General features: G+C 41.7%; 1 protein-coding gene across 6 annotated transcripts in view; it reads left to right on the top strand.

The window, feature by feature from the left end:
* Positions 1 to 9,489: 9,489 nt before the first annotated feature.
* The window catches only part of LOC117740040 (transcription factor 4-like), a 203,984-nt gene continuing 189,471 nt past the window's right edge, over positions 9,490 to 24,002 (top strand). For 2 of the 6 annotated variants that reach the window (XM_034546162.1, XM_034546170.1), the window contains exons 1-2: positions 9,527 to 9,653; positions 14,751 to 14,823. In XM_034546162.1, the coding sequence (XP_034402053.1) occupies positions 9,582 to 9,653; positions 14,751 to 14,823 (145 nt within the window). In that variant the 5' untranslated portion in view covers positions 9,527 to 9,581. Of the gene's footprint in view, positions 9,654 to 9,957; positions 9,997 to 14,750; positions 14,824 to 24,002 lie in introns of all 6 variants that reach the window. The other 4 variants (XM_034546168.1, XM_034546163.1, XM_034546164.1 and 1 more) reach the window with 4 other exon arrangements.

The raw sequence follows: 24,002 nt of genomic DNA, 5'->3' as shown, positions 1-24,002 counted from the left end.
TTGGATCATATCCCAAAACCTGTTGATATCGTAGTCCGTCAGCTTGGTAAGCTATTCGTAAACAAAACTGGTCGTAAACAGGAAAGAGGTGTGTGTCGCAAAGGGCCTTAAAAGCCCTGAGACACATATTCAGAATGAGCTGTAAACATGCATGTAAAAATGTTCCATTTCAAAAAGGCCTAATTCAGAATCACCAAACGGAATATGTTGTTTATGTGAGCCGTATCAAATATGATCATATTCGGAATAATAGTGTATGAGTGTGTATGTAGTCAGTGTGAAGCTTCTCCTCCTGCTCGACATCAGTAGAACAAGTTCAGCGGAGCAGCAGTCAGATTACAGGAGCCGAAACGATGAGGAAACTAGACACCAGCTTGCGATGGGATCCCACCAGTCGCAATGCCACATCTGGTCAGGGTTAACATGTGTTAGTTGTGAACTCAACTCCACATCTGTGAAGTCTTGTGACTGTATCCAACACGGTTGTTATAGACAGACAATGATAGCAAACTACTCAGAAAACGCCTCTGCTGGAGTTCCTGCTGCAGAAACACATGTTTCCACAATGACCAGTCTCACGGGCTCAGCTCAGCACGAGAAACAATGAAAGGTCAAAAAGGATCCTTTTTTAGACTTACTGAGAGGGGAGGACAGGTCCAACTTTCGATTATGTGAGGGCCCAAGGTGAAAGTAACACAGCCGGTGATGATAGTCGGCTTACAACTGTCTACGACGTGTCGTCCGAGTAGAGCTGGACTGTGACAGAAGTTAAGAGGGAATGATTTAACATGAACTCAGAAAGCAGTCTGTGACTGATATAAGAGGTCATGTGACAGACTAAATGACTAAATAACCATGATGGTATGTATTGCGTTTTATTGTATTTTAGTATCATATTTCAACTCAATTGAATGCAAATGAAGGGTTTATGATTTCAGGTCAAATTGATTGGTTCACCCTTACAGGAAGTTTATGAACACAAAACCGTTACGGAGAAGGACATTGAAGTATGAAATGACTGGTGACACCACACTTTCTCTGAACTCCCTCGTACGTGCTGCTTGAGAACAATTACGTGGATGTGAGTGCTTCTCAAACGAGACCCATTGTTTCACCCTATCCCGTATGAGTGACGTCTCATAACGAGTTTCCTTTGATATTTATGGATGAAATAAAAGGAAATGTGGCGATATTAAAGAAAGTCTTCTCGTAAAACCGAGAAGAAGAAGAAGAAAAAAAGTGACAGAAGCTTCCTCCTCTGTGGTGGTTGGTTTGACGAAGAGGGCGCTCCGTGAGTTCAGCTGGGGGAGGAGGAGGATGGAGGAATGTTCCAGAATGCTGATACTGGGGACATATTATACACACACATACACACACAAACACACACACACACAAAACAAACTTGAGCCAACACTCATCCACTCTCTCACTGCCCCCCCCCCCCCCTCTTTCTCTCCAATCTCCAAGAGCACTCACACTTTTACACACTCATATATTGACACACACACACACACACACACACACACACACACACACACACACACACACACACTCTGGGTGGAATCAAAGGGTATTAGCTGTGCGGTGCTCGGTTCCCCCGGTCCTTTCCCAGCATTCTCCACAGCTGTACGATTACACAGGTGTTTGGCAAAAACACACTGTTAGAACCCGCAGAGGGGCTGAGTGAGTGTGTGTGTGTGTGTGTGTGTGTGTGTGTGTGTGTGTGTGTGTGCGTGTATGTGTGCGTGTGTGTGCGCGTGTGTGTCCATGTGTGTGCATGTGTGTGTGTGGGTGTGGGTGTGGGAGACAGGAAAAAAAAATGAATATGCATGTGTGGTTGAATGCGTTCACTTGCACAGCTTCCCTGCAGGAGTGTGTGCTTATGTCTGGTCATAATGTGCGTATGTTTAGACCATTAATTCCTCCCAGTGACTCAGCCCTGCTATTTCCGTTGACCACTGCCACCACCACATTAAATTCACTCCTGTCATTTTATATCCCCTTCACATATACCTCCCATTCTTCATTTATGTTGAATATGGCCAAAGGGGCGTTGGTCAATATGATTTATTTTGAACAATGGTTTTTGTCGTGAGTTTTTCCTGAATGTGGTTGATTTTTCTGAGCTTTTGCAATAAGTGAAAAATAAAGGCATCAACCAATCACGTTGTGCGATACATAGTCAATATGTACACTTTCGTGTTGACAACGGCAGCGCAAACAGGATCCACTCCTCAAGTTCTTACCTTTCACAGTAAAAGCCGTAAAAATATACATAACTGTTTACCAGAGGAAACTAATTATTTCAGAGAGCATTAAAGGAAACCAAATAAAATATCGGACATTACCTTCAACTAAACAAAAGTTTAGCTCAGACAGACTGTCATACACTGCTCTGGATCAATAGGATACCTGATCATGGTATCCTATTGTGCCTGAGAAAATCTATTGAAAATTAGTTTTGGAAAAATTGTTGCAAATGTCACAGATTTGCATCGCTGACGGCTCATGAATAGTTTTGAAGCAAATTATTGACAGCTGAATATGTAACATTTTTGTGGTTGTTTATTCGTCACGTCCCTGATGTATAAATGCCCACCTTTTACACCCCACCAGAAAGGTAATGATAAAATAATATCATGATGTTTCACATCAAATTAAACAGCAGAACGTAAGCTACAATAATTAGTAAGCCGTTTTCAAATGCTCCAAACACCACTCACACAATAGTAAAAATAAGAACTCAAGTATCATAATTTGCCTTAAATCAGCTCACCGTCCAGTTTTCCGGGCCTAGCGACCCGTAGCTACGTCCTAGCAGAAAAAGCTAGGGACCAAAAAGCAAGAATCCACACAGATTCCAGTCATAGTTTTAAAAATCCTCTACACCCAACCCCCACCGAGATACAAGCAAAAGAACACAGCAACAAAAATCGCTTCATCACTTTACAGTGTGCACTTTTGCATTTCAAAAATCAAATGACTAATTACTAATACTACTTTTTATGCTGTATTTGCATGTATTGAACCCCATTAGTAATATAAAAGTGAGATACATAGTCTGGTACATGAGACAACTCAAATGGCACAGATGGTGCCAAATGTGCCCAAATGCCTATTTTGTAAACCTCGCCTAAACTAATTCTGTTCTGCTTCACTTTTTCAAAGTCGACCTTTGCAGAGATATTGTTCATATATTGTGCTAGGATGCTGAGGAAAAAAAAAAAACTACTATCTGCATCATTCCAAAGAAATAATCATAATAGTTATTGTTTTATACTAGACAAACCTGTAACTTTTTTAATCTTCATTTAATCTTAACCAGTAACATATAGGCAGATATTTCCACATCTGGAGTATTCTCACAAGTGTTTACTTTTATTTTAACACCAACATTATTAAAATAGGCCTTGTGGTAGAGGAGATACACCCTTTTTTAGTTTGGGTATGTTTTTTGAGCAGAATCCTAAAAAAATAGGCTGGGGTGTAAAAGGTTAATACCTAACTTAGTGAAGCCTGAAACAGTTTTCATAGCATAAATAAAAACTTGACCTGGTGATAGTGTTAAAAGGAAAAGTAAGAGATCAACACAGTTATTTTGAGGGGAACATTGAAAGCATTAAGAATTTTCCACACTTAAACTTGTTCTGTCGACTAATATTCTATTGTTCAAATTGATTATTAGATTACTTAAGTCAACTTCACTGTGTTACAAAATGTCAACATTTTACGAACGACTCATTGAAATATTACAGATAAAATGACTATAGAAACGTGAAAGGGGACAAAGCCTCTGACTGGATAGAGATCCAAACTTAAACCTGGGCTCACCTGGAGTGTCTGGTAACCCGCGTTGTACGTGTGATGGAATTAATGGACCTAAGAGACCTTGGTGGCAGGTATGATGAGGCCCAAGGGACAGTTGAAAATGACGGGTTTATTTACCCCAAACATGTAAGTTCTGGGCCCATTGAAGAAGTCATATAACATAATCCATTGGACCTGACGGTGTCTGATGCCTGGTGAGCCGGCCTCCCGTGTTGGCCCTGCTGATGCGCCCCACCCCCCCTACTCTCTACCTCCTTCTGTTTCATGGATTGGAGTTCCATTAAACATTGTCATATTCATGTAATGTGTTTATGTAACTCTGTAATGCTTTCATTCAATGTAATTCATTCCATACACATGACATCTATTGCATCTGTCCATCCGGGGAGAGGGATCCTCCTCTGTTGCTCTCCTGAAGGTTTCTTCCCTTTTTTCCCCGTGAAAGGTTATTTTTTGGGGAGTTTTTCCTGATCCGTTGTGAGGTCCTGGCACAGGGATGTCGTATGTGTACAGATTGTAAAGCCCTCTAAGGCAAATTTGCAATTTGTGATATTGGGCTATACAAAATGAACTGAATTGAATTGAATTGAATAAACTGAATAGAAGTGATCAGACCTAGCTGACCCAACAAAATGAAGACAAAAGGAGGACAAATATAACATTTGTGAACTAAAGGGGTTTAAAAAGACAAACTTTAACTAACCACCTTACCTGCAGATAATAAAAACAACAGAGCAATTAGTCTCAGTATGAATATCATATTAATTAACCAAAACAAAAGTACCAACAAACTGCTTAAACTAAAAATAAGTGATCTCACCTAAAGACATAGTGTGACTGTTCAGAGTTAACTAATCGTGTGCTCTAAAACTAGAAAGTAGTGCCTTGCCAACAATGCTGGATAAAGAATGTGATGTGTGAAACAAATGCTACTTATCTGTCATAATTTCTCATTATTATTATTCCATTGAGCCACCACGCACAATACCAGTGCCTTTGTCCACCTAAATGGAACAGGGCCATAAGTAAAGTTATTCATTACACCTGTGTTTATCCCCCAATGGTATGTCGAAATGTCTGCTGGGAAAAAATCCTAGAAGTCTATGAGAAAATGAGTCTACTTCTCTTGATTTATTCCATCAATAAACATTGTAAACATGAGTTTATGGTCTCAATCTCTAGTTTCAAGTCTTCTTTAATACAGCATGTCTTTGAACCCTTTAAAGAGTGTTTAACCCTTTAAAGTGTGTTTTCAGTTGCCATGGAGTCAGTGTGTTAGCTCTGGGCAGCACATTTTTGGACTGTATTGGACTGTAAAAATAACTTCTGGACGTGTATTCCTGATGGACATTGGAAATAATGATTTTTTCATGATAATATGCACATTGAGATTTTTGGCAAGAATTGTGGCAACCAGACAATACAAGTTTTAAAATACCTTATATACGTCCGTGAGCTGTTTTCAAGTGCCTGTTTATATGCACATTTTAAATGTCTGCATAAGAAACTGTAAGGAGTGTAAATAAGTGTATTGATAAAAGCTAAATGTGACAAAGAGCAATGGAAACAGATTAAGAGATTAATTAAGACGTGCATGGAGCATCTCACTCAAACGTCACTCAAGCTTCCACTGAAGAGACTGAAGTGAACAATTGCAGCAGACACCAGATCAGTGCAAAGCATCTCATTATGTAATAACTCTTATCTGTCAAGGATGAGTTTCGCTGCTCAGTGTTTGACCCAGATGTGACAGACGTTCCGAGTCCCGTTTCACACCATAACTATGCAAGCTGCTCCATTTCAAGGTTCAACCACTCAGACTAAACCAGGATATGTTGTCTGAACGTTACGCAACTCTTTCCTGCATTCACGTGTCAATAATGAAAGAGAAGTCGCCAGCTCAGCGTGGCTTTTTGTTGGATGGAAGATGAGTTTGAGTCATACAGTGCTATAGGCACATGAAAGCATGAAATACATTAACAAAGACAAATGCTGCATAACATTGTTCTGTATTAGAACACAGAGAATAGATCACAGGCCATGAGAGCCCTGGGAAACAGCTTTAACAGATTAACGTTTCCCCTGATTTTCCTGGTTTTTATTTGTCTTTCTGCTTTGACTTTCTCTTAAGCTTTCTTTTATCTCCTTTTATGACTTTTTAAAGCCATCTAAGGACAGTGGAACAAACTATCAACACAATACTGATATACTATCACGTGTTGGCAAACTATTTCTTATTTACACATCCTGTCATCCTATTTTAGCTCTGGTTTGGTCCCTACCGTAGCGCCTGAGAAGAAATATCTTCCTCTTCAGCTGCTAACTGTTTCCTCTCCTTCACCGGCTAGATTCTAATCGTGTCCGTCTGCTGTTTGGTGCAGGACAGGTAGCTGCCTGCTGCTACTGGAAATGAGATTGAGTGTATCTAAACAGTAAATTTGCCTCAAAAGCAAAACAAAGTGCTAAAAGAGGCTAAAAATTCTTTGTCAGTTTGTCACCACAAGCAACCTCTCTCAGGCCATCTTAACTTTCACTCAGGAGACCTCGGTTCATGTCCCGTTTTTTAAAAAACTTTTGTACTTAACTCACTCTGCCTTCATACGTTCCATAAATAAATGGTGGTGAAAGTACCTATTTAAACCCAAACCACTTAGTTTCCCCTAAACCTAACTACTTTATTTTGAAAAGAGCGGAAGCTGACACACTGTCGCTGACACAACCACAACTGATGCTAGAGTGGTAGCGTCAGAGTATTTGACGAGTTGGGAGTGATGATTCATGACAAAAAACATTGATTGGTGCAGCGTGAACATTTTAATTTACTAAACCCAATTTCTTTTAACGGGCCTTGGGCTTTTTTTGCATCGGCCATTCTGTATATGCCTCTCTATTTCGTAGTTATCAATGTTACTAGTGACCGTCTTTCATGTGGAATTGTGAAACCACCAACAAGAGATTCAAAGATGCAGACAGGAATAACTCATGAGATTTCTTTAGTCGAACTACAAAGCAAGTCGTCTTCCTAGCAGAAAGGAGGTTGCGGTGCAATGACTGCAGTTCATTGTAGCTGCTGGATGCTGGCCATACTCTCCCCTTCTTGTGTTCCTTCTTGAGTATCTCATCAAAGTGTGTTTGCTGCCCTCAGAAGATGTCATTTCTCTTTGCTTAATAACCAAGTAGTTATAGTCGTATAAACTTAAAAACTGTACAGGGGTATTGTCATCTTAGGTCGAAGAACCATGAACTATACCAACATAATTTCATCTTTCATGTAGGTGTGGTGGACTTTCAACCCAGTGGCCAGAATACAATGTTTGCATTGTATGTTTCTGCAAAGGCCGGATATGTTGAATCTGGACTCTTCTGAAACAAAAATAAGTTTCCTGTGAACATTTCTACAAGCGTGTATGTCAATGTTAGAGCGTTTAAACCGCTTGTGGTGCTTTTAACATTTCAAATCTGCATTTTGATTTACATTTACGTTTAGGCAACACAACTACTTGGTTAAGGTTTAATAAAGGATCATGGTGTTGGATAAAAATAAGAACTTTTTTACACCTCCTTTGTGAAAGTCCAGTGTTTGAACCGGCCGCTCCACCCCGAATGCCTCCCCGCGGATACGTAAACAGACTTTCATTGAACGTTTTGTGAATCAGGGAGAAAATATGCTCCCTAGAAAGAAAGCAGTCTCGTTATATGGGAACGTCATTTTTTAGGAAACCAGGGTGGTTCTTCCAGTAATTTTACCTGTTGCCCATAAACCCTAACTTCTGTACAGGAATGCAGGAATGAGTCCTAAAACCCAGAAATGAGTTCCCATTATTCTTGTCTATAAGTTCATATTTTTTGTTGGATGAATTTTGAAGCTTTTACAAGTTTTACAACCGCTTGCTTGTGTTTAAACTCGCTCTCATGCAACCGTAGTGTAGTACGTTTATCGCCTGATGTTAGCTTTTTACTTCTGCCGAAGTCTGCCGAACTGTTGCACTTCATTGTGTAAGTTCCCTAATGAATATGCAATCAATCAAAGCCCAGAAAAACCTGGTTTGAATCCACCTCAGATCACTTGTCTCTTTCGTAACAACAACAACGAGGAGCGGGTCTGCGCTCCGCATTAAGCCGTTACATGGCGTGTTGTTAGAATGAGAGTGAAAGGTAGTGAAGGGGCCAACAGGCAGGACCACTTTACACTGCAACAAATAAGCCTTTATGTGTCCTACCTGCACCTGTGTGTATGTGTGTGTGTGTTTATTTTATTTTTCCACGAGAGAAACTTGCAGGATGTAATTTGCAGAAATAGGCCAGTCATTTTTGTGCCTGCAGGCTGTGGGCTGCACTGGAGAAGGGGGGGGTGGGGGGGGGGGGGGGGGGGGGGTTGGGGGAAGCAAATAATGCAAAGTATTTCCAGGGAGGTGGTTTTTTGGCGCTGTTGTGGTTAAAGTGGTGACCCGGGGGGAGTGTGGGGGGGATTACCATGCATGTCAAGCTGCACTTGTTTCATGCACTTGTTGGTCTAAAAGAAAAAGAAAATCGTACAGCCTAAATTACTAAAATAAAAATATGAAACAAACAAATATATGCATAAAGAATTAGTAAACGTTTAAATAATTAAAAGTTGTATTTCAACTAGGTTTGCGCACTAGAACATTTCCCAGAGGGAAAACATAAAAACGTTTATTTTTACCCAAATTAGCCCAAATACAGTAACCCAATCCAAATCAAAGTAGCCAATCCCTCACACCGATCAAACCAAATCTTTTCTCCTAAAAAAAAGATATCTGTATCCCCCCCACCCCCCCCCCCCCCTCCAAAAAAGAAAAAAGATTCCACCGCTTCCTCCGCCGGTGTCGGACACGAGAACGTAAGCTAGGTGGCCGCACGAGCACACTTATCGCACCCGCGGCTGTGCCACACGCGCATGGGATTCCGTCCTGCATGCGCGCCCGGGTATCCTTCAGCAGCAGCAGCAGCAGCCAGCAGCCTGCAGCCGAGCGGAGGCACAAACCCGCTCAGCCCGGTTGAGGAGCAGCCGGATCACCACCTTCACCGGGACTCTCCCTCTGACACCAGCACGCGTTTTCTGAGCTGATTTCTTTTTTCTTTTTTTTTCTCCTCCTCGAGAGGCTCAGCGGAGACACAGCGTGTTATTTATTTATATCGCACGCGCGTTTGTGTGCGTGCGTGTGAGTGTGTGCGTGTACCTGTGTGAGCGTGTGTGTGTGCGAGAGAGCCAAAGCAAGCCGCGGCGGACAAGCTGCGTCTTAACGCGGAGAGGTCGGACTTGTTCGGCTGGAGAAAACACACCAACACGCACGCAGAAACACGCCGGTCCGGTCGCGCGGTCCCCCTTGTTTTTTCTTTTTTTTCTTTTTTCTTTCCTGTCATTTTATTTTTTTGTTGTTGCTGCCAAACCAGGAACCCGCGGCGGAGCTCTTCGCTCCGAGGATGAACTAGAATTGAAGGCAGCGAGGTTGTTGTTGTTGTTTTTTAATTTTTTTTTTTTTTTTACTGGATTTATTTCGCTGTGGAGGAAAAGAGAGATCCGGGAGCGGTGCGCACACACACACACAAAAAGAAGAAGAAGAAGCCGAGGTCTTCCTCCTCTTCTCTCCTCTAGCCCCCCTCACCCCCCACCCCCTCCTCCCCTTGTCTCTCCATCTATCAGTCTGTCCTACCTGTCCTTTTCTGTCTCTTCATTTGCCCCCCCCCCCCCACCTGTTTATAGGGTCCGTGCGATTTTGTTAAAAAAAAAAATGCATCATCAACAGCGGATGGCAGCTCTGGGAACCGACAAGGAGCTGAGCGACTTACTGGATTTCAGCGCGGTAAGGGACACGGACCTTCTTCTCCGCGTAAATATGAATATAATAACTCGTGTCTGACAGCTACAAGAGCATGAACGGGTCCTGTAGGGCTTCTTACAGCGACCACTGTTTTACAATTTATAACGTTATGACTTTTGCACGGCACATGCTTATTTACACTCAACTGTTTTTTTGAGTAACTTGCAGAAAGAAAGTCTGTGCATATTATTATTATTTTTTTCTCAGCTTATTTTTTTGTAATTTAATTTCTGTGTGTGTATGCGGAGAATTGTGATGCTGCATTGGTAATTTTGTTGTCTTATAGATGCGAAACAGCGATTTGAAAATGTTCCCAACATCCATGGTAGTGTATCTCATTTTAAGTCCTTTATTCATTCATTTTTACTTTTCATGTGTAACCTGCTCTTTCTGCCCTTAATATGATTTAGAACATGTTAAAACAATATATATATATATATATATATATATATATATATATATATATATATATATATATATATCAATTTGTGTGAGTGTGTGTGCGTGTGTGTGTGTCAGTGTTTCAAGGCTGCCACAAGCGCTACACACCGCGTCGTACACAGGCTCCATGTAGAATAACGAACGTGCGTGACAGACAGACACACGCACACACACACACACACACACACACACACACGCACACACAGACAGAGAGACATGCAGCCGAAAAAGAGAGAAATATGTGTCACACTTTCTATGCGCGGTCTAAATGTTCCGCAGCAGGCTGTTCAGACTGTTTGAAAGTTTGTGTGCGCGCGCGCGAGTGTGTGAGTGAGTGCGTGTCCGAGTCTGTGTGTGTCTGTGTGTGTTATTTGGTTTAAAGGAACAGCCTGTGTGTTGTGAACTTGACGGACAGGAAATAGTGTCGTCCCCCCCATCCCCACGCTCGGCCATGTTTTGTGCGCGCCTCTCTCCTCTCCTCTGGGAGCAACTTTAGTCTGAAGAGCAGGAGGAGTAAGAAAGAAAGAAAGAAAACACTACGAAATGAAATAGAAAACTGAAATTAAGTGTAGAGAGACTGCAGGAATATAACGATATCAGGAATGAGGCTATTGATGCAGAGATGCATTGGGAAAAATGACCTACAAATTCCCATGCAATATTTTAAGTTCCTGCAAGAATGTGGAATGCAATAGACACATAAGATCACAGCTGACGCCTGCACATATACTATCAGACCGTGTGACATTATTAAGAGAACGAGACAGGAGTTGCTCCACGGGATGCAAAAACGGGCACTAAAATCCTTGTTAATGTGCCTTTATTAATCTCTATTGTGATGTCAATGCTGTAAACCTAAGATCCCAGTTGAGGTGCAGCACAGCTCACACTGTAACTGACCACGTATAGGCGTGTTATAGAAGTAGTTTCAATATTGTGTATTCGAGATTTGAATTCAAAAGAGCAATACAACCAACACAATATTCCACTGTAGATCACTACAATAATATTGTAGCACTGCTACTGTGAGCTTTTGTGACATGGCTCAAACAATAAGAACGCTGTTGTATCATAAGTGTGAACTACAGACGTATAAAACTCCTCTGTAGGAATATTTTAAGACAAAATATGTGCTGTATTTGCTATTTAGACCTGCGTGTATTATACATACATTGTTTAAGTCCCTATAGAAGTGTTATTGTGTATATCAGTCAAATCAAATCCCTGTAAACTCACCATTTGGTGGCACACGTGTTCTCTCAAGTCACTATTACAACATTATAGTAATGTTGCAATAGTGACTTTTTAGAATTTTTTTAGGCTGACAATGATAAATTATAAAAATATAATACAATTCATAACTGACTGCAACAGACGATGTACGAATATTATAGGAATATCATTTAACTGTCCTTTAATAAAAGAAAAAGCTGAAAATAATATATATATATATATATATATATATATATATATATATATATATATATATATATTGTATGTAACACCATTATCTCCTTAAAGAAAAAAAGGCAGACACATGCTCCCAGATCAATATAGGAATATTATAGGTTAATAATTATGGACAAAGGTACAAATAAAAAAATAAAAAAGAATTAATCACAAAATCTAAATTTAGTAGCTGTTGAGTTCACAGTATTATAGTATCGTTATGAATTTTAGCAGGTTTCAAAAATGTCAATCAGCCCGTCTTGAATTATATTTCTTCAAACAAAGGAGGGCAGCAGCAGCAGCAGCTAGAACGTGTCTCCTCTCATTATAAACGCAGGTCGGTCACATTAATTTATGCGATCATCTGTCTTTGCACGCCCACAAGCCGACACCCGCAGCTCCGAGTGGTTCGACTGGGATATATATCGATAGACCTGCTGATAGTCAGAATTAGATCCCCCATCTCGCGAGTGTTCGTTTCCTCTTTGTTTGTGGCGGCCGCGAGGGAGCAACCCTCGGTATCCAACGTACGCACTTCCAGACCCCACAAGCTGGATTCAGAAAAGGTGACATGTCGACTGTTTATTGTTTTAGTCTGGGTTTGATTTACTGCTACTGTGGTCCGTACAAAAGACGAGGAGAAAAAAAGAGAAATCCCTTAAAAACTGTAAATCCAGCAAAGCTTATATCATTTGAAAGTTGGAAGCTCAGAGTGAATATCACTGAGAGTTCTCACCATCAAACACGGCGACTCACAGGCCTGCTGTCAGAGGTCATCCATCGGGGTCAGATGATGAACTGTTTTCTTGAGAGGCTTTACAGTAGCTCGCACATTAAAACAACAGCAGTCGGTATTAATCTTCAGTCTGTCTTATCGTGGGCTTATCTTAGTGTAGATGTGTAGAGCAGATGGTAACTAGTTCTGATGATTATCTCATATGTTTAAGTCAGATAGGAAATAGATTTGAAGTGTTTCATTTCCAAAAGGAGCGGTCCAACACTTGGGCGAAAGTGACACTTTTGAATGAATACGCATTCATGATAAATTGCGCAGGTGATTTAAGTGATCCTGTTTATTTTCTACAGATGCTGCATGTAGGATTTGATTTCGTTCTGCTTTCCCCCAAAAAAATGTTCCCAAAGTGTTTTGGAAAAGGAACTCTTCATATCTGTGTTCATGTCTGAGCTGAGAGTGGGTGTGACAATTAGGGCCGGGTATCCAAACTCTATGCATTTTGAGTACAGACCGAAATGTGCATTAAGCATTAAAAAATATTCAGAATGCTGGCATCAAGAGGTGTGGACTCGTATTATGACTTCGACCAGAGCCGGACTCAAGTCATGACTGCTGACTTTAAACTCCACCTGTTTGACTTGGACTGACTCAATATCCTCATCAAACTTAATAATATTAAAAAAACTCTTCATTTTCTGATATTCTTTAAATCAACCTGACAGCAGCTGATGAGGCGGCGTAAACAGGAAGGGAAGGTGTGTTTCTCAGTACTGCCCAATTGGTTGTAAAGAATGTGGTCAATATAAAAACAAATGTCAACATGGAAAAAAACATTAAGCTTGTAGAAATTACAAATGATTATAACTGTTTCAAAGAAATAACACACCAAGTGTAATTGATGGATATTAAATTTGATCATATTAATTTGAAAATATAAATATAAAAAAAAAAAAAATTATCACCCGGATAAGCGGGTGATAATGGATGGATGGATGGAAATATAAATAAAATAATCTATTTCTGTAAATGTACCATGCTGACTGTTGCTTAAAACAAACGGAAGAGCACAAACGGTAAAGGACTTTGACCTGGTTTGGGAGTTGTTTGAACTTGTCTTTGGACTTGACTTTCCTGTCTTCCCATTGGACTTGACTTGCATTCTTATGGGAAACAGGACTTGCTTATGATGATTTTGGACTATGGACTTGTTATTCCTGTCTTGACTTGGGACTTGATACACAAAGTACTTACGTACTTGTCTTGATTGAGACTTGATGCACTAAGTACATGTCTTGACTTGGGACTTGATGCAATACGTACCTGTCTTGATTGAGACTTGGTGCACTAAGTACATGTCTTGGCTTGAGACTTGATGCAATACGTACTTGTCTTGATTGAGACTTGATGCACTAAGTACATGTCTTGGCTTGAGACTTGATGTATTACGTACCTGTCTTGATTGAGACTCGATGCACTAAGTACATGTCTTGGCTTGAGACTTGATGTATTACGTACCTGTCTTGATTGAGACTCGATGCACTAAGTACATGTCTTGGCTTGAGACTTGATGCAATACGTACTTGTCTTGATTGAGACTTGATGCACTAAGTACATGTCTTGACTTGAGACTTGATGTATTACGTACCTGTCTTGATTGAGACTCGATGCACTAAGTACATGTCTTGGCTTGAGACTTGATGTATTACGTACCTGTCTTGATTGAGACTCGATGCACTAAGTCTTGACCTGGGACGCGACTTGTTGCTTGTTGTCCTTGATGTGGTCCTTGCTGGATTTCTCGAGAAGCGTTACTCTTGACTTACCTGTCATGATTTAAGACCTGACCATGGACTTGTTCTTGATTTGGGAGTTGACTTGTGACTTACAAAACAGTGACCTGGTCCACCTCTGCAGGCAGTAAAATCTTGGTCAGATTTATAATTTCGCTCAGTTTTAATTTAGATTTTCTCCTGATTTCAATCAAAAATCATGCCAATTTATTTAAGCCAACCACTTGCACAAATATTTGACATTTGAAGACTTTGCTCCTTTTGTTAAAGGAAAAACACACTTATGGAACAAAATAAAACATGATGGATTTGTTAGCAAAGCTGAAGTATCGGATCAGTGTTAGTATTGAAATGATACCCAGTGATACCCAGCCCTAGTGATGATGGACCTTTTGTTTTCTTGGTAAATATCCACAAAGAGTTTCCTTCCAAAACGTCATATCTAATATGTTAAAAGCCGGACAAAATAAGCTCTTAATATGATGAAATTAATGAACATTGAGTGACCATTAAAGACATTTCCTATCGGGATTGTAACACATTTTCCAGCCAAATGCTGTCCTGGCGTTTTGGAATGAAGCTTCTCATGTGTGGCTGCTGTGACGTTTCTGTAGAGATGTGTCAGTGCTCTCGGAGGTAATGTGCGCTCTGTTTGTCTTGTAGATGTTTTCCCCTCCTGTTAGCAGTGGAAAGAACGGGCCGACCTCCCTGGGGAGCGGACATTTCTCCGGCTCAAGTACGTCATCTTTCTCATTTTTTTTCTTTTCTTCTCCTTCTTCTTTCTCTTTTTTTCTGTGCTATTTTCCCCCTTTTTTCCCCTCACACCTGCTCACTGCTGCTTGGCTTGCTGTTTGAATTTTCTTGTGGGTAACCATGTTCTGTTCATGCAGATGCATTTTCTGGGGTCGGGGGTTATGCTGTTTTTGCTTTGTGGATTACTTTAAATTTTGAGGAGAAAAAGTGCAGGACTTGTTTTTTTTTTTGTCGACACTGTAACTTGCTCATATATTCTTTGAATACTCTGTGTGGCCATATTGTTGAGCTGGTTTTTGTACCAATCTTTGCTAAAAAGAATGTTGCGTGTTGCTCAAACAATGAGGCGGCAACAATGACTGGGTTAGTTAGTCCGTCTCTCAAAATGCACCTGTCTGTCAGCCCCAGACACTTTGATTCCTATCAAAGAGGTCGATCTCTAAAGAAAACCGCTAACAAAATATTTTTATTGTTTTTATTCCTAAAATAGCTGGCCACCAGGCTTATTGTGTTCAAATCATCCGTAACATACCTTCGTGCTGTGTGCTGGCGTAGTTTGTACATGTTTGTTCCCGCTTTACCTCATCGTACAATGACGTAAGAACGTTGGGATTGAAAACACAGCCATGAGGTGGTGATGGGATTCATTAAGTGTCTGTATTTTGGGGCAACATGTTTATTTTTCAGTTGCTCGAGTTCATTCCTGACGAAGACTTCCTGTTTTTCTGATTTACTGAACTCATTCTTTCCTGTCCTTGTCCCTGTGTGTGTGTGTGTGTGTGTGTGTGTGTGTGTGTGTGTGTGTGTGTGTGTGGGGGGGGGGGGGGGGGGGGGGGGGGGGGGGGGGGGGGGTTGTGGAGATTGGTTCACGTGTTATTGGTGTTAAACATGCACAGTTTGGTTTTCATTAGTAGTGCAACATGGTGGCTTTGACTTTGATTAGTTAGATCAATATAGGTTAGCGTGATGTCAGTCAATGAGCCCTTTTTCACGCTAACGCTAAACCATTCATTCCTTCATCCACTTAGTCTGGATGTCGGGGAGTAATAAAGTTGGTCTGTAAATACCCATACCCACAATATCTGGCTCAATATCTGGCTCAATATGTGGCGGATGTGTAATCGATCGGCGAGGCGGTGGACCGGGTGGCTGATCTGAAAAATACGTGCACGCACACATTCCTGGTGCATTGCGCTAGACTTCACAATCACAGTGACGAACCAATAGTGACCTTTCAGAGATATTACATTACATTTAATTTGATCCAATGCGACTTACAATGAGTGCATTCAACAAACTCACCTACTCTGCAATATGCTTAGAGAGACTGTTGTTCATTTACGCTGTTATCACGTTCTCATTCATTATTATTGGAACACAAACAGTCATATTTCTTTCTGACCTTAACCGAGTTACGTTTCGTTGAACCTTGACCTAACCGATCTCTTTACAACGTTAACCCTGTGGCATTGTGCGTTTCTGCAAGCCATGTACAAAATGTGTATTTGCTTCGGAAACAATCATCATTTGGGGCGACTATGGGTCAGTGGTTAGCATGCCCGTCTTTCAATGAAGGGGTTGGCAGTTCAATCCCTGCCCTAGTTGATGTGTCCTTGAGCAAGACCCTTAACCCTGCATTGCTCCCCGTAGCTGTGTCTACGGTGTATAATGTAAAGTGTCTTTGAGTATCTTGAAAAGCACTATATAAATGAAATGGATTATTATTATTATTATCGTTCAATGTTTCCGTGGTTTGCAGAAATGTACAAGGTGACGTAGTTATTCTTTTTTTTGTTGGTTCGTCAATCAAACTGTTTTTGTCAGTTGACGTTTGTTCAGCTTGAATCAATTAATGTGCAAAGGTTGCTTACTTATTCCACAGTGTTCTTATATGTTGACAATATTTGCAATGAGCATATGGCACAGATCTTGTATGTATTTTAGTTTATTTTGTACAAAAGACAGATTGTCCACTTCTTGGATGTACATTTCTATATGTTACCTCATGTATTTTCCCAAATTATATTATACTATGTGTGTGTGAAACCTTTTCTGGATGCTTTTCACAGAAGTCGCTCATGTTATTTGCATCTAAACGGCGTTTGGAAGCCATTTTGTTTGCTGGCTGGAAAACAGAGAGATGCCGAAACGTCTTCTTTGTTTACTGCTTCGTGTTGCGGTTGTTGTTCGCGCTCTGTGGTTTCGGTGGTGTTGTTTGCTCCTGTGCCGCGCATACAAATGCGAGGAATGACGACAAATGTTAGTATTTTGGGGAAGAAGAAAGATAAAAAAGGCCCGTCTTTTGTCGAATCGGTGGCGGCGGTTGGGCCTCGGTTTGCTGCTTCGATTCGTGTCTTCATTTTGGGATTGTTGTATTTCTTTCTTTTTCATTTTTTTTTTTATACGGGAACCCACACTGGTGTCACACACGCGCATGCACTCATCCCTAAACACAAATTACACTCGCACACACTTCTAAACACCCGCATGTACAAGATGCAAAACACACACACACACACACATACACACACACACACACACATACAGAGACACACACACTGCTCACCCCTGCTGTGGCTTTCTGCAGGCCTCGGCATTTTGATGAGCCCGCCGCTGTTTGTGAATGCAGCTAATTAGAACTCTATAGAACTACACAATGAGAGCAGTGGTTTCTAAAAGCTGGGGCGATGCCAGAGACTGGGACCTGCCGACACTGAACCGGGGTCCACGTCGTGTTTGTTTAGTTCAGGTTGATGACTATCTACTATAAAATACATTCAGAGAAGCCGGAAACATCAAATAATAATTTTCCTGCATGAGATAAATTCCTTCCATCTGTAATATTGATTTATTTCTTAATGAATTCGTCGTTGACATTTATTTACATTTTAGAAAGTAAAAAACATTTAGATTTTGAAGTTTTATTCTAGCTTGTTGTTGGTGTTAACACACACGGATGTAAACCATGTGTGTAAAGTACTCCTAAAATGGAAGTGAACATTGTATTCAGGGCAGTTTTCTACTCAGTTGGACTACCCGTTATTTAATTGTGTGGGTAAACATTGTTTTGGACGGCTTGTGATAATTTGGGCTACTTTTTGGGCCATTTGATTGATTACAAATTGATTCAACTGACAAAGAACCACATAAACCTGGAATAAGAAACTAAATGGGTAAGTATCCTACCGTTGGAAAATTAAACTGCAAAGCACATACAACATCCACATAGTTTCTGAATTACTCAAAATATAAGGGGACTAAAAATGGCAACCACAATTTCAGTTTTGGCAACCAAAGGCTGGCAACTCCTTATAAAAGTTAGCCTGATCCTCCCACATCGCAGCGAGTCAATGGCCTATTTAGTCTCACTTAATACATCATCTCTTTTAATCTCCAATCGTCTTTTAAGCAGAAATTTCCACACATCTTCAGAATGGGCGGAGGTTGCCAAACAGGGTTAAAGAAGACAACATCAACGTCAAAATTAGAACATAAAGGAGACAGGCGGCTGGATGGAAGCGCGTAAAGATAACACGTCAGTCATGCGGAGAGGCAGAGGAATCAAAAAGGGTTTTAGGTTTTATGATTTGGTTTATCTGATGCTTTTGGTTTTTTTACCCCCAAACATGTCTTCGTGTAAAAAATGACATCCTTCACACAATGCTGTGCATACATTTTTCATTTTGTTTTGGTTCTGAAGCGCTCTCCTCCTTCCGTGTAAGTCCTCGTATTTTTGGGGGGCGACGAATTCGCCATAAAAAAACCCCACAAAAGCGTCTAAACATAAACAACGCACAATCTCTCCACGAGTCCCCGGCTGACATGCTCAGCCCACGGTCATCGCCAACCAGGAAGTGGATTAGGCGTTTTAATTATTGGGAGATTTGGCCATTGTTGCCGTTTTATTTTGGGATCATCCCTGGAAAAGATAATGCACACTTCAAACTCTGTGTGTGTGTGTGTTTGTCTAATCTCCTCCTGGATGGAGCCGTTCAGCTTCACTCTGTCTGTCAAAAACCGCTGCCACCCGTCTATTTCAGGTCTTGGCTGCTTGGAGTGCTTTTCCTCTTCTTTTTTTTTTATACACATAACCTCTCAGATCCGCTGTTTGTCTCCCTGTCAATGGTGTTGGAAGGAGACTGAGGTGTGTTGATGTGTGTGTTCATAGAGAGAATGAGTGTTGAGCTTGAACATGTGTGACTGACAGATTTGTGTGTTTATGTGTGTGTGTGTGTGTGTGTGTGTGTGGTTCGTCTAGCTGGGAATGAAGGGGGGGAAGGGAAGGGGGCTTTGGGGGCGGGAGGGCAAACCATCCTCCCCGTTGCCATGGAACATAAAGTTGGCAACGAGAGATGGAGGAAATGTTTCCTCAAGTGTCAGCAGAAAGAAACAAAGAAAGGGAGGAAGGTAGAAGGGAAGGAGGGAGGGAGCCGAAAAAGGAAAACAAGGAAAAAAGAAACGAGGGAAAGGAAACAGGGAAAGAAGGTATGGAGGGACGAACAAAAAAAAAGTGGGAAGAATGAAAGGAAGGGTAAAAGATACGAGGAAGCAAAGAACGAGCAAAGATCAGAGGAAGAAAGAAAGCACATAAAGAAAAGAGAGAAAAGGAAAGAAAAAAAAGGATGAAAGGACGTAAGAAAGCAAAAGTGACAGGAAGAAAGAAAGGAATTTAAAAAATGAGAGAGGAAAGGAAAGAAGGAAGAATATAAGGATTAAAGAAAAGAAGAAATGGCCACAATGATGGAACGAGCAAAGGTAAGGCGGGGGACCTCAGCCACGGACGTCACGCCATATCGGAAGTAATTCAATTCAGACCGATAAATGAACCCGATAATGGCTTCTATCAGAAAACAGTATATTGGCTCTTGATGAAAAAAAACACATAACTTATAATTCAATAATTTATATGAGTATAACTTTAAACTTGTACAGTACAGCGGTTGCCGTTTCAGCGGTTGGCCACACTCCCCCCTTTCCGCTACCTATCAACGATGATCACCGTTGAGGGTAGAGAAGTACGCAAAGTGAGACACAACAAGAGTTTGTGGCGATAAAGGAAATAGTTTTTACACAACATTGGAGGAACATAAATCTGGCTATTATTATACACACAAAATGCTTGTTGGTTTCTGCACAGGATTTGTTGACAATAAGATAAATATAGAATATCACCAGAGACGATCGCAAAATCAATAGGCTTCATCCCATTTGATTTTTTGGTGCCACATTCTATTTCCTTCTTTTTTCTTCCTTTTCTCCGTCGAAGTCGAAGCCACACACACACACACACACACACACACACACACACACAAAACACACACACACACACACACACACACACACACACCACACACACACAGAAGAACACACAGCAGCGAGGTCTCCTCTGCCAGCGAGCTTCACGCATTAGCAGAGAAATTTGGGCAAAGGATAGATACAGCCCCGATGGCATGCCTGATTTTTGTTCCCCTAATTGGCATAGCTTATTAAGTCACAGTTCACAGCGGAGGAAAAAAAAGGGGGTTGCTTTAATAATCCCCCCCCCCTCCCCCCACATTTGATTTTATGCACTTGTACCGAGACAGATAACGCGCTCCAACGCAGCGAGCCCCCCCACCGCCGCCACCCTCTTGTCTCTATCCAGTCAAATCTGCCTCTCTTACGCCTGTCACTCAAAAAAAACAAAAAACATCCCGGCTGATCGCTTTCAAAATAGAGATGGAGAGCAGGAGCCAGTCACTTAACACCCCCCGCTGCCTCCCTCTCCCCCGCCCCACCCTCTTTCTGCATCGGAGGCTGTTAAATTGTCTCGTTTCCCCGGCAAGGAGTCGCAGAACGGCTCACAAAACAAAAAAAACACCCAAGCATGCTCCTAATTGTGGTGCGGATTAGAGATTAATAAGCGTTTTTAGCCATAATGGCAAATATTATTGGCCCCATTTGCTTTTCTAATGCTAATAATGACTCCGCTAATAATGGCAGTGATTTCAAGGTTAGCGTCTGTTAGAACTCGGAGTGGGTTTGTTTTTTCTTTCTTCCCTAAAGCTCATGAGATTGACGCGCCACTTGCTTCGACGGACCGGCTCGCTACCGAGTCGGAGCTCCATATGTTTTCCCCGAAGACGATGCTGAGATGTGGTGAGCTGTTGAGTTTGGGTTTCTCTCACTTGAGATTTAATTGAGTTGAGTTGTTTAGTTGACTAGTTTGATCCTTTATTTGTGTGTGTTATATGTTTTACTTTGAGCAGGGCTGTGTAAGAGTCGGTGGGGATTTGCGACATAGAAGGGTACCAACAAACTGAAAGGGAAGGTTTACAGGATGGTGGTGAGGAGATGGAGGCGGCAGAGTAGAAGAGTAGATTCCTTCTGGAGTGAAGAGGATGGGCGTGGTTAGGAATGAGAATATCATGGCAGCTCAGGTGGTTTGGAGAGGAAGCGAGAGAGGCCTTGCACATGTGCAGGGGAGAGATGCCGGGTATGTTGGGAGAAGGATTCTAAAGACGGAGAAGCCAGGCCAAAGGAAAATAGGAAGGTTTGTAGATGTGGTTAAGGAGGTCAGTTTGAATCTCTGTAGGGATCTATGTAGTGTACAGTATATTTAGTTGTGTTTGGGGTTAAGTGTATTTGCGGGTGAGAAGTGGGCCGCGTTTGGGTTTATAAAAAGGTCGGGACATGTAGGTTACACACTTCTGACAAACTTGTCAAGCTTTAGTTTGGTATTCAACCAGAGTTGTTTCGAACAGATCTAGTTTTGTTTCTTCGAGGTTATGTTGTTTCTTTGAGTGTGAGTTAAGTCAGGTTTATTTGAACCTAAATGTGTTGGTTGTAGCTTGGTTACTTTTTTTCTCTCCCAGTCACTTTTCAATCAGTATGATTATGCAGCACTATCTAAAACTTAGCCCAGGTTAAACTTGGGATGTCTTTTGATCTGCAACTCACCAAGCCAATACTTACAACTGTAATGACTGGACGTCAAAGGTCAGCGAAGAGAATGAAATGTGAATCATGTTTTTTGTTTCTCCAAAATTGGACGAGCGTGCCAGCAGTCTGTTTTGTTGCCTTGAAGCACTTTGTTATAAGTTGACTAAATGTTGACAGACAGCCAGCGCTTAATTGCTGGTTTTCATCTGCTTTTGGCTGGAAGGTCAGAAAGGCACTTGTTTTTTAGAAGCATCTGTTGCACACCTGCAGCAGGTTACCTGCATAATTTATACGTTCAAAGTATAAACCAGTCATTAGCACTGGAGAGTGGATAGGAAGACAGTATTTCTGACAATGCGACCTTGTTATCGCTCCCGAAGTGTCAATCCGTTTCATCTCACTTTTCAACCTGACAGCGACCTGTCAATCACAGTAAGCTCCGCCCTAAAACATTCTCTGCTTTATGGTCTATTTTAATCTAAATGGAGCATAATTATACGAAATGAACATCATGCTGTATTGAGACCATAAACTCGTGTTTACAATGTTTACTGCGGGAATAATTTAAGAGAGAAGTAGAGTAATTTTCTCATAGACTTCCATAGAATCAGACTTCTATCTGCTTGTCAATAGAGAGAATGGTAGTTTTAAGACACTTCCACATTGGCTTCGGCAGAACCGGAGGGAACCGTCTGATTATTAGTTATATTCAGCGTGTCGGTGTGTTTACTTTTGCTGCTCACTCACACAATCTGCTCATTTCCTCTTCTCCAATCAGCTGAGTGAATACCTGCCCACCCCCCTGTGGCGAAGGTGTTGTCTGTCTCCTGTATCTTTTGGTGAAACCTCATGACTGCGCCCCCCACCTTCACCGGTAAACGGCCCTTCTCTCCTCTCCACGGTCGGTCTGTGACGTCGGCTAAGGTGTCGCGTGTTCCACCTCTCGCTCCTCACACTGTTCTGCTTGTGGTGGCGGCGGCACAATCGCACAACCAGCCAGCCTAATTACCCGGCCCTTAAAAAATAAAGAGACGGGGGAACGTCAACCAGCCTGCCTGGCAATTACAGCGGCGCTCAACACCGCTCCGCAACAAACACCACTCCAATTAGAAGCAAGCAACTTATTCTGGGAGGCGGCAGTGTGTGTTGGTGTGTGTGTTTATGCTTGTAAGTGCAAGTGCGTGACAAGTAAATTTGTTTGCGGGGAGTGTGTGTGTGTGTGTGTGTGTGTTTGTGTGTGTGTGTGTGTGTGTGTGTGTGAGAGGGGTAAACATGTGGTTATAGTGAAGGCAGAAAAGGTGTGCTATGTGAAAATGGTGGCTGTTAATTGAGAAGTCGAAGGTCTGGGAACTCAAACGTGACGCAGTTGGCGCCCGCTGATTTCGCCCACACCTTCGTCCTCTCGTCCTCCTCTTCTTTCTCGCTGTATCTTTTTTTTGCCTGATCACTGCTCGCCCTCCTTCTGTTCTCTTTGTGCCGACCCCGCTGCTCTTCCTCGTCAGCCTCCTTCAATTCCTCCCGCTTCTCATTATGTTATCCTTTTAACTTCCTTCCCCTCTTTCTTCATCACTTCCTCCTCCTCCTCCTTCTCCTCCTCCTCCTCGTCATCTTTTCTTTTCTCAGCTCCCTCATTATCCTTCTTCTTTCCCTCTTCAACCTCTGTCTTTTCCCCCTCTGTTCATTTCTTTTCTTTTGGCCTCTCCATCTAAATTATGTCCTTCACCTATCTCTTCTTTTCCCCCCTCTTCCTCTCATCACTCCTCATCTTCCTCCTAATTTCCGTCTCTGTCCTGTATCCCGTCCTATTCCTCCTCCCTTTCCCCACTTTTGTCTTCTGCATTCTCTTTTTTTTCACTTTCGGTTATTGTCTCTTTCACCCATTCATCCTCCTCCTCTTCCTATTCCTCCCCCTTCCTCACAGCTTAGCTATACCAGCACACTGTTGTTGACTCACATATTTTCCTTGTGATGTTCCATGTCACTAGGGTGACTAGATCCCAACAAACCAAATGTGGGGCATGTTATTTCAATGCTGAGAGGGAGTCTAAAATTTTTGATATATTATCTATATCTCACATTCTCCTTCTCTGCGTAGCTCGAAACATCTCTGTGCTTTGCTCTCTGGTTGATGCAGTAGCACAACACTATGGTCATTATGGTCTCTGTGTTGCTTCCAACAAAAATGTATTCTCAAAAAAATTCAACTGTATTTCCTTTCTTTGTGGTAGTTTCCAGCCCCCC

This window comes from Cyclopterus lumpus, chromosome 12, assembly GCF_009769545.1.
Source record: "Cyclopterus lumpus isolate fCycLum1 chromosome 12, fCycLum1.pri, whole genome shotgun sequence".
NCBI lineage: Eukaryota > Metazoa > Chordata > Actinopteri > Perciformes > Cyclopteridae > Cyclopterus > Cyclopterus lumpus.
This window is presented reverse-complemented; position numbering and strand designations above follow the sequence as displayed.